The following is a 13405-nucleotide window of genomic DNA, read 5'->3' as shown; positions in this document are numbered from 1 at the left end:
GCGCCACCCAGGAACGGAAAACAGGACCAAAATTACACCTCGAGGAGACGCCACAAGGAACCCCATGATACAGAATCGAAGGCCTTTTGCATCTCAAATGTGGCGGCCAGCGCTTGAATCTTAAGGTTAATTCTACTTAGAATATTGAACAAGCGTTGCAGATTAAGTGAGGCGGAACGCCCAGGGATGAACCTCGCCTGGTCCGGGTGAATAATATTTGTCATATACAGCGTTAGCCGGAGGGCCAATTATTTGGCGTAAATTTACATGTCGCAATTAATAAGAGATAGGGACCTATACGAACCACACTGCGTAGGGTTTTTGCCCGGCTTAAGAAGGACAGTAATTATGGCCTCGCGGAGAGAGAGGGGCAGTCTGCCAGCCCCACAGGACTCATCCCAAAGCGCCAAAAGATGGGGAAATCAGACGGGATTTTTATTGTTGGTAGAATTCCACAGGGAGCCCATCCAAGCCTGGTGCCTTACCCGGGGACAAGGAGTCAATAGCCAAGGAAATCTCCTCCGCCGTGATCGGTGCATCTAGCAGATTACGGGTATCGGCGGAAAGGACAGAAAGGGGGAGGGCGTCTAAGAATGTATCAACCTCGGTGATGGAGGCACAATCAGCATTGGAATAAAGAGACTCGTAGAACAAGCGGAATACAGAGTTGACGTCTTGTGATGACGTAGCCAGGGAGCCATCAGACCTTTGGATAGCATGGATGCCCGGAGATCTCAATTCATGTCGGACTAGGCAAACCAAGAACCGACCCGGCCGCTCCCCCTTCCCATACCTACGGGCCAGGCCAGGACCTTCAAGAAAGTTACGCTCCCAATCCGCGTGTGAGCGGAATGTATCGAGAGCAACGCCTATGTCCGCAAGGGTAATAGGGGATGGATGTGCTGAGTAGTGCTCCTCAAGGGCGGATAGAGTTTATTCGCACTCACTGAGGTCTCTACGAATCGCTTTAAGGATCATGTTCTCCTTGGATATAGTAATGCCCCTAATGTAGGCCTTGAACGCCTCCCAAAGGGTGGCCTGCGAGGAAACAGATCCTCTGTTTAAAGCAAAGGAATCACCTATGGCCGAGTCGATCTCAGTCCTAAAGGCCGTATCGCGCAGGGAGAGGGGATTCAACCTCCAGTGATGTGTTTTGTTAAGATCTGGCCCCCAGTCCAGGCAGATGGTCACTGGAGAGTGATCGGAAAGCGTCCTGGGTAAAATCGACAAGTGTGACACATTCCTAACCAGTGTGTCTGAGATGTACCACCTGTCGATACGCGAGTGAGAATCATGCACCGAGGAGTAAAAGGAGTATTCTTTTTAATTATTTTTATTTTTATATGTTTTTTTTTACAAACCTTTAAAAAAAAAAAGAAAGAAGAAATACAGATCATCCATATACTTATATCAACATTAATTCTAAAACTCTTGAAATCAACACACTCTTCTAAAAAGAGCGAACTGGCATCTTATAAATCAAGTAGAGGATAACAACCAAAGGGGACCTAAACCTAACCACTAACAATAATGCAAGAACATATACTGGGCCTTCTTTGAACAACTCACATCATTTATAGTGTATATCAATAAAAACCAAAAGGCTGAAAACAGCTCATTACAATTCCTCATTTACAGAATGAAATTGTAGCAATATTTCTTTAAGAAAAAAGGTTAATGTAATCAGCAATGCCCAATCGGTCTCGTCGAACATTAATTGCCACCAGTCTAGGGCGGTTAATGTTGAAAAATGTCCAATGAATCTTCCCAGATGTTTTGTTCTTTCCCGCCTGAGTGAAGGGCAGAACAACGTTAGATGTTTTAGGGTTTACTCCGTAGCTTTGCAAAGTCTGCATTGGTCACTTGGATTGTTTAGGCCTACCCATATATTTTTATTTTCTCTTGTTTTGAACAGATTTAAACAAAATTGCATATACAACTTTCTTCGATTTGTATCCGGAAATAATTTCCAGAAATTTTGAATTTCGTGAAATGCTCTTTTCTCATGTGGAACATTTTTCATTATTCAATGTTTTCTTTTTTGATCGCAAGTTGAGCACCAATCACGTCTCCATAAAAAAATGTTTGCGTGTTCTGGATTTGTTTGTAAAGTCTTCAGCTGGATATCAAGCTCTAACATTATATCGCTGCATTGTTTCATCTATAAAGCAAAGACTGAGTTCTCATTACAGTGAGTAGATGCTTGCAAAATCTTCAACTGTATTGGAGATTCTGTTAACGTGATTTCCCTGTATAAGAAGAGCATGTTCCAACACACTCTAGCTTTTATAGATATTAGGCTGAGTTTGTGTCGGATACAAGCGGTGGGGGATCCCTTGGGCAGGCACAAAACTCTGGACCAAAAGATGTTCTCATGAGAGCTCAAAGGTTCTTCTGAGCAGCCGAATGCACATTCCGCACCAAAAATTAGTGCAGGGACTGCTTTTTGTTTATAGAAGGCCAAAGCTGATAGAGAGTATTTCCCATATTTTCGATTTAGGACAGTGGCTTTAACTGCTAGAATGTGGCATTTCTTTTTCGTTGTTTCGACCCACGGGGAGTCATTGATGTTTGAATTGATTTGCATGCCCAAATATCGCGCATTCATTGTGATGTTCAACATGGTTTTGTCCATATGCCATCGAAAATTTGGGTGAAGTTTCTTCCTTTGGCCACTTAAATTTTCAAGAACAAGTATTTCTGATTTTAACACGTTGATAGACAACCCATTGTTTCTTACATATTGGTTCAATGCATTCAATTTTCTTTGGAGGCCAATAGGTGTTAAGTCTAATAATATCAAGTCATCTGCATAGAGGAGATGACTTATAGGCACTCCATTTATTTTTGGTGAGAATGATCTAGGACTTTCAATTGCCTGATCAATAACGGAGATAAATAAATTGAAAATAATTGCAGCCAAAGGACAGCCTTGTTTGACTCCACATGGGGTTTGGATGGGCGCAGATAGATTGCCTAGGCGATCCAAACGAATTCTTATCACTGTGTTCGTGTGTAGGTCCTTTATTGCCAACAAGAAGCTCGGAATACACTTCCAATTAGACATTTTTGACCATAATTTCTCACGATCTATGCTGTCAAATGCGTGAGATAGATCAATTATGGCTATGTAGTGTAAAGTTCTGGGTTCCCAATGCTGACTCTGACATCTCTTGATGTTCCAGTTGTTCCTTTAATGAGTTTCCAGTACATCTTTTATGTTTCTTATGTCAAGTTCATCTGAGCTTCAGGCAACATGCACCGGCATCCTCCCAGGCAGCCTACATCACTCCAACTCTCTCACTCAGATCTCTCAACCATACAACAACATTCTCACCAGCAAGATTCCATGTCACTCAAACAGCATTCTACTCATTCTGCAAAGACAACATGGAAACCTAAATCACTACATATCTCCCTTCCTTAGACAACAACAACGCCTACCAAAACCAGTCACACTCACAACACACAGTACACACACATATTCCAACACATGCGTGTGCATCTCAACCACATGAACTATCACCACACCCGTACAACCTGAACGCGTCACCAGTTCAAATGGTACCATAACACAATACTAATGATGCCCCTCCCCTTTTCTGCACAGTAAAGGAAGGACACCTACCAATGAAAATTGTACCACTAGCAATCAATCTTCAACAGCTCAGGTATCTCTCTAACCTGGGTTCCAGGCTCGTTAAGATTTCTTCAGGTAAGTTTATTTCCAAGTTCTTAGTTACAAATCCAGATGAAGACATAAAGGACATAAGCTGTGACAACACCAGCTCCCACCACCCAGGGCCAGCCAGCTGTAACCGCCTCTACACAGAACACTCACTCAGAATATTCCATCATCCACACATAAACATTCCACATGACATCTCAAGCTACCTCACCTCAGACAGGCAAAATACAACACACCTCCCTCCTTTACTAAACCATACATGCACAGAACAAGTCACATACCAGAACAACACAACTACCACCTTCCAAGATATACGCATACGTAACACTCAACTGGCAGACAGACACTTCCACGGCCAAACCCAACCATCAAAACATCACACCCTGACAAACTACATTCCATGTACCAATAATAAAAATACTGTCATCCATCTGCCTGTTCCTGCCACAAACAAGCAACTGGGCTCTCACCCCAGGACCTGGCCAACCCTGAAACTGGGCTACTTCACCTACATTCCTGAACAACCACAAGACTGCTACACCTCCTACCACCTGCCCCCGCCTACATCAACGCGGGTGACCAGGCTGCCACCCTGGAACCCCAGCAGGCCTCTAGACTGCCACTCTAGAGAACTGAGACCTCAAAGCCTCCAAAAAGACAAACACAACCTCACTCCAACAGAGATTCACAAAGTGGAAACATACAACATCACTGAGATCACAAACACCCATGGTCTTAATACCATACTCATTACACCAGACCAGGATGTACAAGCCTTCCAAACACATTGGGAGCGGTGGCCACGCACTCCCAATGCCAACATCAATGACTGGTAAAAACGAAACGGTCTTATAGCAAGGAAAACATCCTAACCCAAAACAAGCTGTTGTACCCATTGATACAACGAAATCCACAATAAATATCACAAGTAACATAGAAAACAATTTACTCATCATCTCAGGACTTACCACACAATACCGACGGGTCATTACCAGGCGTCCCCAGCTACGCCTTTACCACCAGCTACCTACCGTCCAATGTGATGAGAAGGATAAAACAAAACCCGAGAGGAGGCGCTACCTCCCTCACAGAACAACCTCATCGCTGTTCAACCTTTACCGGAATCAGGTACCCCCTATAACCAGACCAATCCCCTCACATGAAATTAGTAAATCCTAACATCCTTAATTGAAAGAGTCGAGGCGCTATCTCACTCTAGAACAATCGCATGGGTGTTAAACTTTTACCACGACAGGTAACTACCCAAACCAAACCAAAACAATGTAAGGAAAACCATATACCCCACTGACATTACCCAAACAATTCAAACCATGCATTTCACACTGCAACACTTCCATGCTGAATGTGAGTTCTCCCAATACCCAACACTCACAGACTCTCTCCAACCTATCCGAGTCAGATTCATCATAACATGCATTCCAAAATCATAGAATGCTGCAGCCATATGCTGTAAACAATGCATCATAACCCGCATTGAAAGCATTTGCGTTGTACACATTTGAATACAAAACCATGTTGCTCATAGTAAGTAAAATTCCCAAAATTAACACTTTCATTAACTAAAACGTCCATAGCCATTTGTAGGCTCTTAAGCGAACCTATGAGTCCATAGCCATTTACACAGGCTCTACTGACATGTGCAATATAGCTGAAAATCCTCAAAATGATTAAAGCTATCACACTCATACACATACCACCCATCTTACACTAACAGCAACGATTTATGCACATTAGTGTCCATGTGCCATGGTGCTTGGCACTCGAAACCTGCAATTCCTCAAAAGAATTATGCTAAATACCCTTCAATACAACATATTACCACACTATATTGTCACTGTTTCACTTACCCATTTACATAACAGAACAGCGCCGTTTAAGATGCATGTATATCTTCTATAAACACGACTCATTTGCATCCTCGCGGTGCCCCCATTCTACAGATTCACATCGCATCAAGGCACTCACCATCCTGCACATGCAAAATGCTCCGTCAGTTTTAAATAGGTATATTAAAGTTCCAAACTACCCAACATTATGACTGTTACTCTCTGCACAAGCATATACCCCACCATACTGTCATGACCTAAAAATGTCACCTTATTTGTTGGCCGCTACCTGTCGCCTCACTAACTGAGACTGAGCGGCATGCCAGCATCACAATCCGCCGAAAATGTCTCTTTTGCCAAGCAGAGACCACAGCATTTGGCACCTAAACAAACCATGTCTCTTGGATCCGATTCGTATCATAGGGTTCCCACGTTCTAAGCATTGTTCATTCCTCCTCACCTCGCCAATAACAATTCCAAAGGGACTGGACATCAATACCCACTGTCACGAAATCCCTACTTACTGGAGCTCGTTTCCGCATTTGAAAGCACTTTTCCAGCCCTGGGATTAGCTGCTCAGGGCTTCCTGATCAAGTGCACAACAAAGATCCTTTATTCATAATAGATGGCACGCCTTAATATAGCTGCACACATATGTTGCTTCCTTCCTTCTAAGACACATGTCTTGCCAAACGCCAGATTCCTTAAAGTACTTTCCCTTTTACATCCTCAGCGCAAACAGCACTTATAATATGAAGCTCTAACAACAGCACATTCCAAATGTAAAGTTCTGGGTTCCCAATGCTGACTCTGACATCTCTTGATGTTCGTTGTTCCTTTAATGAGTTTCCAGTACATCTTTTATGTTTCTTATGTCAAGTTCATCTGAGCTTCAGGCAACATGCACCGGCATCCTCCCAGGCAGGCTACATCACTCCAACTCTCTCACTCAGAACTCTCAACCATACATCAACATTCTCACCAGCAAGATTCCAGCAAGAAGTTGGGGGGCGGTGCATGTGCCATCCTCGTCGCCAATGTAAAGTTCTGGGTTCCCAATGCTGACTCTGACATCTCTTGATGTTCCAACCATCCAACAACATTCTCACCAGCAAGATTCCATGTCACTCACTCAGCATTCTACTCATTCTGCAAAGACAACATGGAAACCTAAATCACTACAGGTAGATCTTAGTGCTAGTTCTTATTGCATCCATCTTCAGTATGTTGACAATTAGGAGGTTTAAGCTACAGCCCACTCCTTTAACAAACTCTGTTTGCCTCTGGTCAATGTGTTACTAGCTATAGCCCAAGCTAGAAGCTTGCGTTGTAGGAGCATGGAGTAAATCTTAGTAAGGACATCCAATAGTTCAATAGGGCGATAGGCTGTTGGATTTGCTCGGTTGCCCTTCTTAAACACAGTTATGATTAAAGCACTTTTCCAGGATGTTGAGGTTGCACACGCACGTGTGATGTCTTCAAATGAGGTACAGCAAAAGTCTGCCCAGGCTTCCGGATTTCCTTTCAATATGAAGTTGATTAACCCATCTGGGCCTGGTGCACGCAAAGTACTTATTCTGTTTCAAGAATATCAGAACGTTCAAATTACAAATCCCACCTAGCCAAAAGTTCGGGTCAATGGAATCTCCTTTCTTTTTATAGAGATGTTCATAATGTCTTATCCAATCCGTTTCTGTGACCATACTAGATTGTAGTGCAGTCTGCGAACCCTCTTGCTCATTAACTAGGGCCCAAAACTGATGAGTGTTTTTGTTTTGTAATTTTGCAAGTATCAGTTCTGCATCTTGCTGGAACATGATTTATCGATGTGACTTAAGCCAATTTTTATAAGACTGTTCAGCCTTTTTGATGTTAACCAAGATCTCAGGAGTATACGGTTTCTTGTATGCTCTTTTGCTTCTTAGCTGCCTTTTTTGTTTCATGATTTCAAGATCAAAGGCATGTTTATTGATGAATGTTTGCTTCCTCACACCTTGTGTTTCAGAGAAGATAGATAGAAGATGTTGATATTCCACACAGCCATCTTCTTCTTGATAGGCATGGTTAATCATTCTCACATTAGGTTTTTTAATTCTGAGTCTAATGCGGCTTGGTTCAACTGCTATATCATGTTCCCATAATGTTGAGTGCTTATGCTGCAAACAATGGAAGCTCAAAATAACTAAGTTGTGGTCGCTTTCAGTTTTAGGCACCACATGAAGTTCTTTGACGTGGATGTGTAAAGCTTCTGAGGCAAAGTAATAGTCCAGTATTGATTCCTGTAGCTGTCTCTTCCAGGTTGGTTTTGGTGGAATGTCACCTGGTGTGTGTTTCCGTTCAGAAGATGTAAATTTCTCATATCCATTTCAGCACACCATTGTACCGCTTTAGGTGCCCTTTCAACATTTCTGGGTCGTTTTTTATGGGGTAGATCTAAACAGTTGACGTTCAAGTCTCCGCAGATTAGAATTTTTGGTGCCGCTTCCTGCTCATAAATTTGATCTATACAGTGTGTCATTTGATCAATGAAGATGGCTGAGTCACTGGGGCTGTGTTGCCAGTAGACGTTACATAGGTGTAGGTGGTTTTGTACATTCTCAGCCGATCCTTCCAAAACCACCACTACTTTCTGAATGTAGGGTGATATGTTATGCACTTGCAGAATTTTATGACAAGACTTCCTTTGCACGAATGTCAATAGTCCAGACGATGGACCACCCAATTTCTTTTTGATAGGTGGATTTAAGGTAACTTCATAGCCGTCTACTGTAAGGCACTCAACCAACCAGGTTTCCTGCAGACATGCTATATTCAAATTTCCCAGCCAATTGGTTTGCAACAGGTGGGCAAAGCCACAAGTGTTCCAACATCCAATGGTGCACACCCTGGAAGACCCCAAGTCCTGGATTAGCTGCGAGTTTGAGCAGCCAAGGCTGACGTGATCCAACTCCAGTCAGTGATTTTACTACACAGTTGAATTGTGCAGGGCATGATGTTTTCTCCTCCCGATATTGAACCATTATGAACAAAGGTTATTTTGATGGGTTCTCTAATTTCTGATACTAGCGAGAATTCTTCTTGGCACTGTGGCATAATCTTGACAGTAGATGTTTGGTAATTGTGCAGATTGATTCCAGACTCTTTCTGTCTTAAATCATTCGGCATATGCCCCTGATTTACCTTTCTGTCTCTTTTATGGTCGGCATCAGATGTTTTTTGTTTGTCTTCCGGTTTCAACTTTACTTGCGATTCTGTAATATCAAAACCCATCGATATTAAAATGGACACAGCATCCAATATGATATTACAAATTATGCGAGAGCCAATGTGAAGTTTTACGGCGTCGTTTTGATTTTCTTTAAAGAATTCGACTATTTTTATGTCATTTGAATTGATCATACGCAAGCTTGGTACGTAGTGCAACAATTGTAGGACATTGTTCCGGTTCAAGGACCTCTATGCGTTCCAAGCACAGACAGTTCTTCGCACTTAAATGGTTCTTAGCGATTTGCCTCTCATAATTTCTTTTCACAACTGTTGTCTTGTGGCCATTGGGGCCTTCGTTCGTAGTAGGTGCTCTCAACTGTGAACTGACTTTTTGGTTAGCATTTCTCACTCTTTCCTCGACAGTTCTTTTAATGATGAGCCCTTTTTCCTCCTCAATGCCTACTTTAGGACATTTGTTTATTGCTATAGGCTCTTGAGACACATTACGCTGAGGGACAATGAGTTTGTCCCATTTTTGGAAGAGCGTCACAAAAGGCGGGCTATGTGGTTTTTCGGTCTCTGTCAGCGTTATCGGATTCGAGCAGATGGGTGGCACTATTGTGCATACTCTAAAAGGAGTATGACCTAGACTCAGGGTAAATCAGTCTCCACACATCCACAATCGACAACTGAGGAAGTAATTTAAGAATAGTGAGGGATACTTTGGACAGTTGACGAGGTTTGGAGTCCGATCCATCAAGGTCCACATCAAGAATAGCATTAAAATCGCTCCCCCAGATGATCGGAGTGAGAGGGAAGCCCACTAGGAGAGAAGCCAAATGAGAGTAAAACTCAGGTTCGTCGACATTGGGCCTATAGATATTAAGTAACAGAACCTCCCTATGATGAAGAGTGCCATACAGCAGTACTTATCTCCCATGGGGATCGACGTGAGACCTTGCATTGGAAATTGATGCTCCTGTGAATCAGGGTCATGTCTCCCCGGCACTGGGTGGAGAAATCAGTAGGATACCTCTGGGGCCCCCTATTCTTAGCAAATATTTGGCATTGCTCAGAACTTGCATGCGTCTCCTGCAGGTACAGGATCTTAATACCATGCCTTTTGGCATAGAGCTGCAGGTGGCGCATTTTCTTGCGATTACCCAGCCCTCTCACATTCCAACTCATAAACGATACATCTCTGCTAACCATATCGAACAGGGGTGCAGAATGGACAACCAGATTAAACGACCAGGTCGCACGCAACATAAAACCAAGGAGCTGCAGACCTGGTACATACCAATGTAGTTGGGATAGTGCATAACCATGTAAGCCCCCTCCCCTCTAGGCGTCAAGCATTTTTGAACAAAACTCCCTCCTCACCCCATCCCTCCCACATCCCTCGCCCAATCAGAGGAATGACAATCCCACAACCAACACCCAAACAAAAAGCAATGGCAACATCGCCTCGGAGCCTGTGAGCCGTCTTGGTGACGATGCTCCGACAAAAAGGCGACCAATGCAGGATAATCTTGGTGCATTAAACAAAGCATAGTGAAAGGGCCGAAAGATCATCATAATAGGAAACAAGACAACGACCCGCAGCAACTGATGAAATGAATAAATGTATGAAACAACGGGCCACCCCTCAGTAGGGGCCAGGAAACGACTGGACCCAGCAAATGGACAAAATAGTTACAGAACTGTGAAAGCCCGGGGAAATTGGCTACCATCACCCTGGAAAATGTTCTTCAATGAACTTGGAGGCCTCCTCAGGAATCGTGAAGAAAAAAAGTCTGGTTGGAGTGTTCCATCCTCAGTTTGGCCGGATATAGCATTGAGTATTTAACTCCCAACTCACAAAGCTTCCTCTTGACCGCTAAGAAGGTGTTACGCTCCTGCTGGACAGACACAGAGAAGTCGGGATACAAATGAATCCTAGAGGATGCAAGAAGAAGGTCTCCCTTGGCTCTCGCCGCCCTGAGAAGAGCATCCCGATCTCGGAAGTTGAGGACCCTCGCGATGATAGGACGCGGGGGTGCACCAGGACTGGGCTTCGCAGATAAGGCACGATGAGATCTCTCAATTGCGAATTGCGGTGAAAGCTTCGGGAATCAAGTAGCGACAGCAGGGTGCGCTCCACAAAGTCCTCCATGGGCTCGTTAATGACGTCCTCTGGGATCCCAATAATACAGAGATTATTGTGCAGAGTGTGCAATTCAAGGTCCCCGTTTTTTTTGGAGATCTCGTGCACCCGCCTGGACAATGAGGAGACCTCTGCCCTGAGGGAACCCAGATCGTCCTCAAAGGAACTCACCCTCGTCTCAACCACCGCCACCCGACCATCAGACTTTTCGATATGCGCCTTTATCGAGGAGATAGTGCCATTCATATCATCCAGTTTGGAGTGCAGGGTAGTGAACCCCTCGCGCATAAAGTCCATCATTGATTGCGGGTCCCCAGAGTTCGAGGTCGCGGAGGTCGAGGATCCGTGGCCATGCACTCGAACCGGTGGCCTGGACGATGCTTTGGTAAACATATTGATGGCGCTCTGCTTCTTCCCGGTACCCTTGGTCATGATGAAGGCTCAGTTAGAGTAGTGCTGAAAAGACACCACCAAAAGGTTTGTAGCAAAGGGACAAGACAGCGGAGCAAGCGACATGGCCAGTAACCACAGTCCAGCGCCTGATGTGGATGTCGCCAAGAGCCGCACACACCGTAGTACGACGGATATGCGTCGACCAAGAGAGTACCAACAGGTAGGATGCACCAGGAAGGAGAACTGAGTGGACGTGAGCCTCGCACAGAGGACGAAGCGATGGCGCCCACACTCCCAGCCACACAAATGTGTAAATGGTGGATCAACTTGTCTGTGTCCTGATAGAAGCCGCCGGCAGGACCCCAGCCCGTATCAGTATAGGGAGTCGCTGATGAGAGGGCAATACAACGAAGATCACCAGGAAATATGCCGAGGAAGGGAGAGACGGACGGCGAGTACTTGGTGTTCAGAAACATAAAGATGAAGTAGCAGGGCAGAAGTCCACAATCAACGCAGCGCAAGGCGGGGTGGAGGGGGCCCCAGCAGGCGAATGACAGCCCCCGTTGAGCGAAGCACAAGACCGGAATGAAGCCGTCCTCCAGCTGGATGCAAGGCGTCAAGGGCTACGGTGAAGGAAACCCACAGCTGCAATGATGTGCCGTACCAGGCCTCACTCATCGTACCCCGGCAATCAACGAGGAAAAGCGCGACTCAGGCACCAAGCGGCAGCCTGCCTCCAGGAGGGCCACCCGGCCGCACCCACACTGGCAGACCAAAGAGGCCCACACCCACCCGCCCCGGCTGAAGCCCACAGTCGGGATGCCGCATGGGAGACGAGGGAGCAACAATCACTGGTCCGGGTGAGGAGAAACAGGCAGAAAACGCTCCGCAAGATCCAGGAGCGGAGATGAGCGAGCCCCTCCCCCACCGCAGGCCCGCCCGCCTCGAAGCAGCGCAGGAGTCTGGAACATCGGTTGACAGCGGGCCGAAGTAGCGGGTCCAATCTCAAGCAGGGAGCCGAGTTGCGGGCTCTAAGTTGGGCACACAGTGACAGAAGGTATAATGACCCCTTCCCAATGATATGGCCACCAGTAGTCCTCAGCACCTGCAAATATTGACAAGGAGCTGGTCACCTCGTCTGAGCTCGCACACTAGGCAGCCATCTTCGATGCTGCGCAACAGCGCCCCCCAGCTTTTTGATTTTAATGTTAAAATGATGCGGGTAATTCTGGCACTGAAAGGGAGGTTTGCTAATGAGACCCCTCTTTACTAATGTTCCATGCCAAAGTTATGTCTTGCTGTAATCGGTCTCCTCACATCTACAGCGTAAGCTCTGCAGCAGCACAAACCAGGTTCAGAGGTCACCTATGCATCCCACAACTACTGGAAACAATGTTCTTGCAGGCAAAGATGGCATTTTAAATGGCTATACTGCTGGTCTAAATTGAAATGATTGTGTAATCTAGACATTCCAGTGTCACCTAAATCTGTAAATAAGCCATGGCTGGTTTAGCATGGTGACTGCTAAAATCATTAAGTATACAGCTATTGCTATTTGACATCATACAGTATGAACTCTGTGAGGAGGGCCAGCTATGACATGACTGATGTGAATTGGTCTTGGACTGTCGCCAATATAGCTACGTGGAAAAATAGCCAGGATATGGCCTCTGATTCTCCAGCAGCAAGGGAAACCCATTCTGTCAGAGCAAAGGAACTTCCACCTGGAGGCCCCTGGGAACCGTGCTTCAAATGCAAGCACGACCTAACAAAAGGCTTCCTCGTTCCAGGGGGCTGACTCCTGGAGTCCCTTTGAAGTGAGCAGGCATGAGAAGGAGTAGCGTAGAGAGGGAGCAGATGTGACCGGAGAGACCAATCAGCAGGTCAATCGTCCGATTCATCTTGGTTTCCATGTGGGTGTTCTTACCTTTCCTGGTACCACTATTTCCTTTGGATAAGGTACTCTACGTTTAATAAGGCAAATGGCACTTGTTACAACATGGATTGGTGGTATAGGACCAGCATTGCTGGTATAGGACCAATCATCTGTGGCATTTTGCCTTCGAAGGGGGTGGGGCACCGCCTCATTCAAGGATTCACCTTTCGGCCATCAAGAGAAGGATA

General features: G+C 45.3%; 1 protein-coding gene across 5 annotated transcripts in view; it reads right to left on the bottom strand.

Moving 5' to 3' along the window:
• RPS6KC1 (ribosomal protein S6 kinase C1) overlaps positions 1-13405 on the bottom strand; it is a 1976431-nt gene that overhangs the window by 1796059 nt on the left and 166967 nt on the right. Inside the window, exon 1 of one of the 5 annotated variants that reach the window (XM_069608552.1) lies at positions 5557-5666. The exons of the other annotated variants lie outside the window; for them this stretch is intronic. Coding sequence (XP_069464653.1) covers positions 5557-5560 — 4 coding nt within the window. The 5' untranslated portion in view covers positions 5561-5666. Of the gene's footprint in view, positions 1-5556; positions 5667-13405 lie in introns of those variants that run through there. 5 annotated transcript variants of the gene reach the window in all.

This window comes from Ambystoma mexicanum, chromosome 4q (assembly GCF_040938575.1).
Source record: "Ambystoma mexicanum isolate Mex_15411 chromosome 4q, UKY_AmexF1_1, whole genome shotgun sequence".
Lineage (NCBI taxonomy): Eukaryota > Metazoa > Chordata > Amphibia > Caudata > Ambystomatidae > Ambystoma > Ambystoma mexicanum.
Note: the sequence above shows the minus strand (reverse complement) of the source record. Positions and strands in the feature narration are given on the sequence as shown.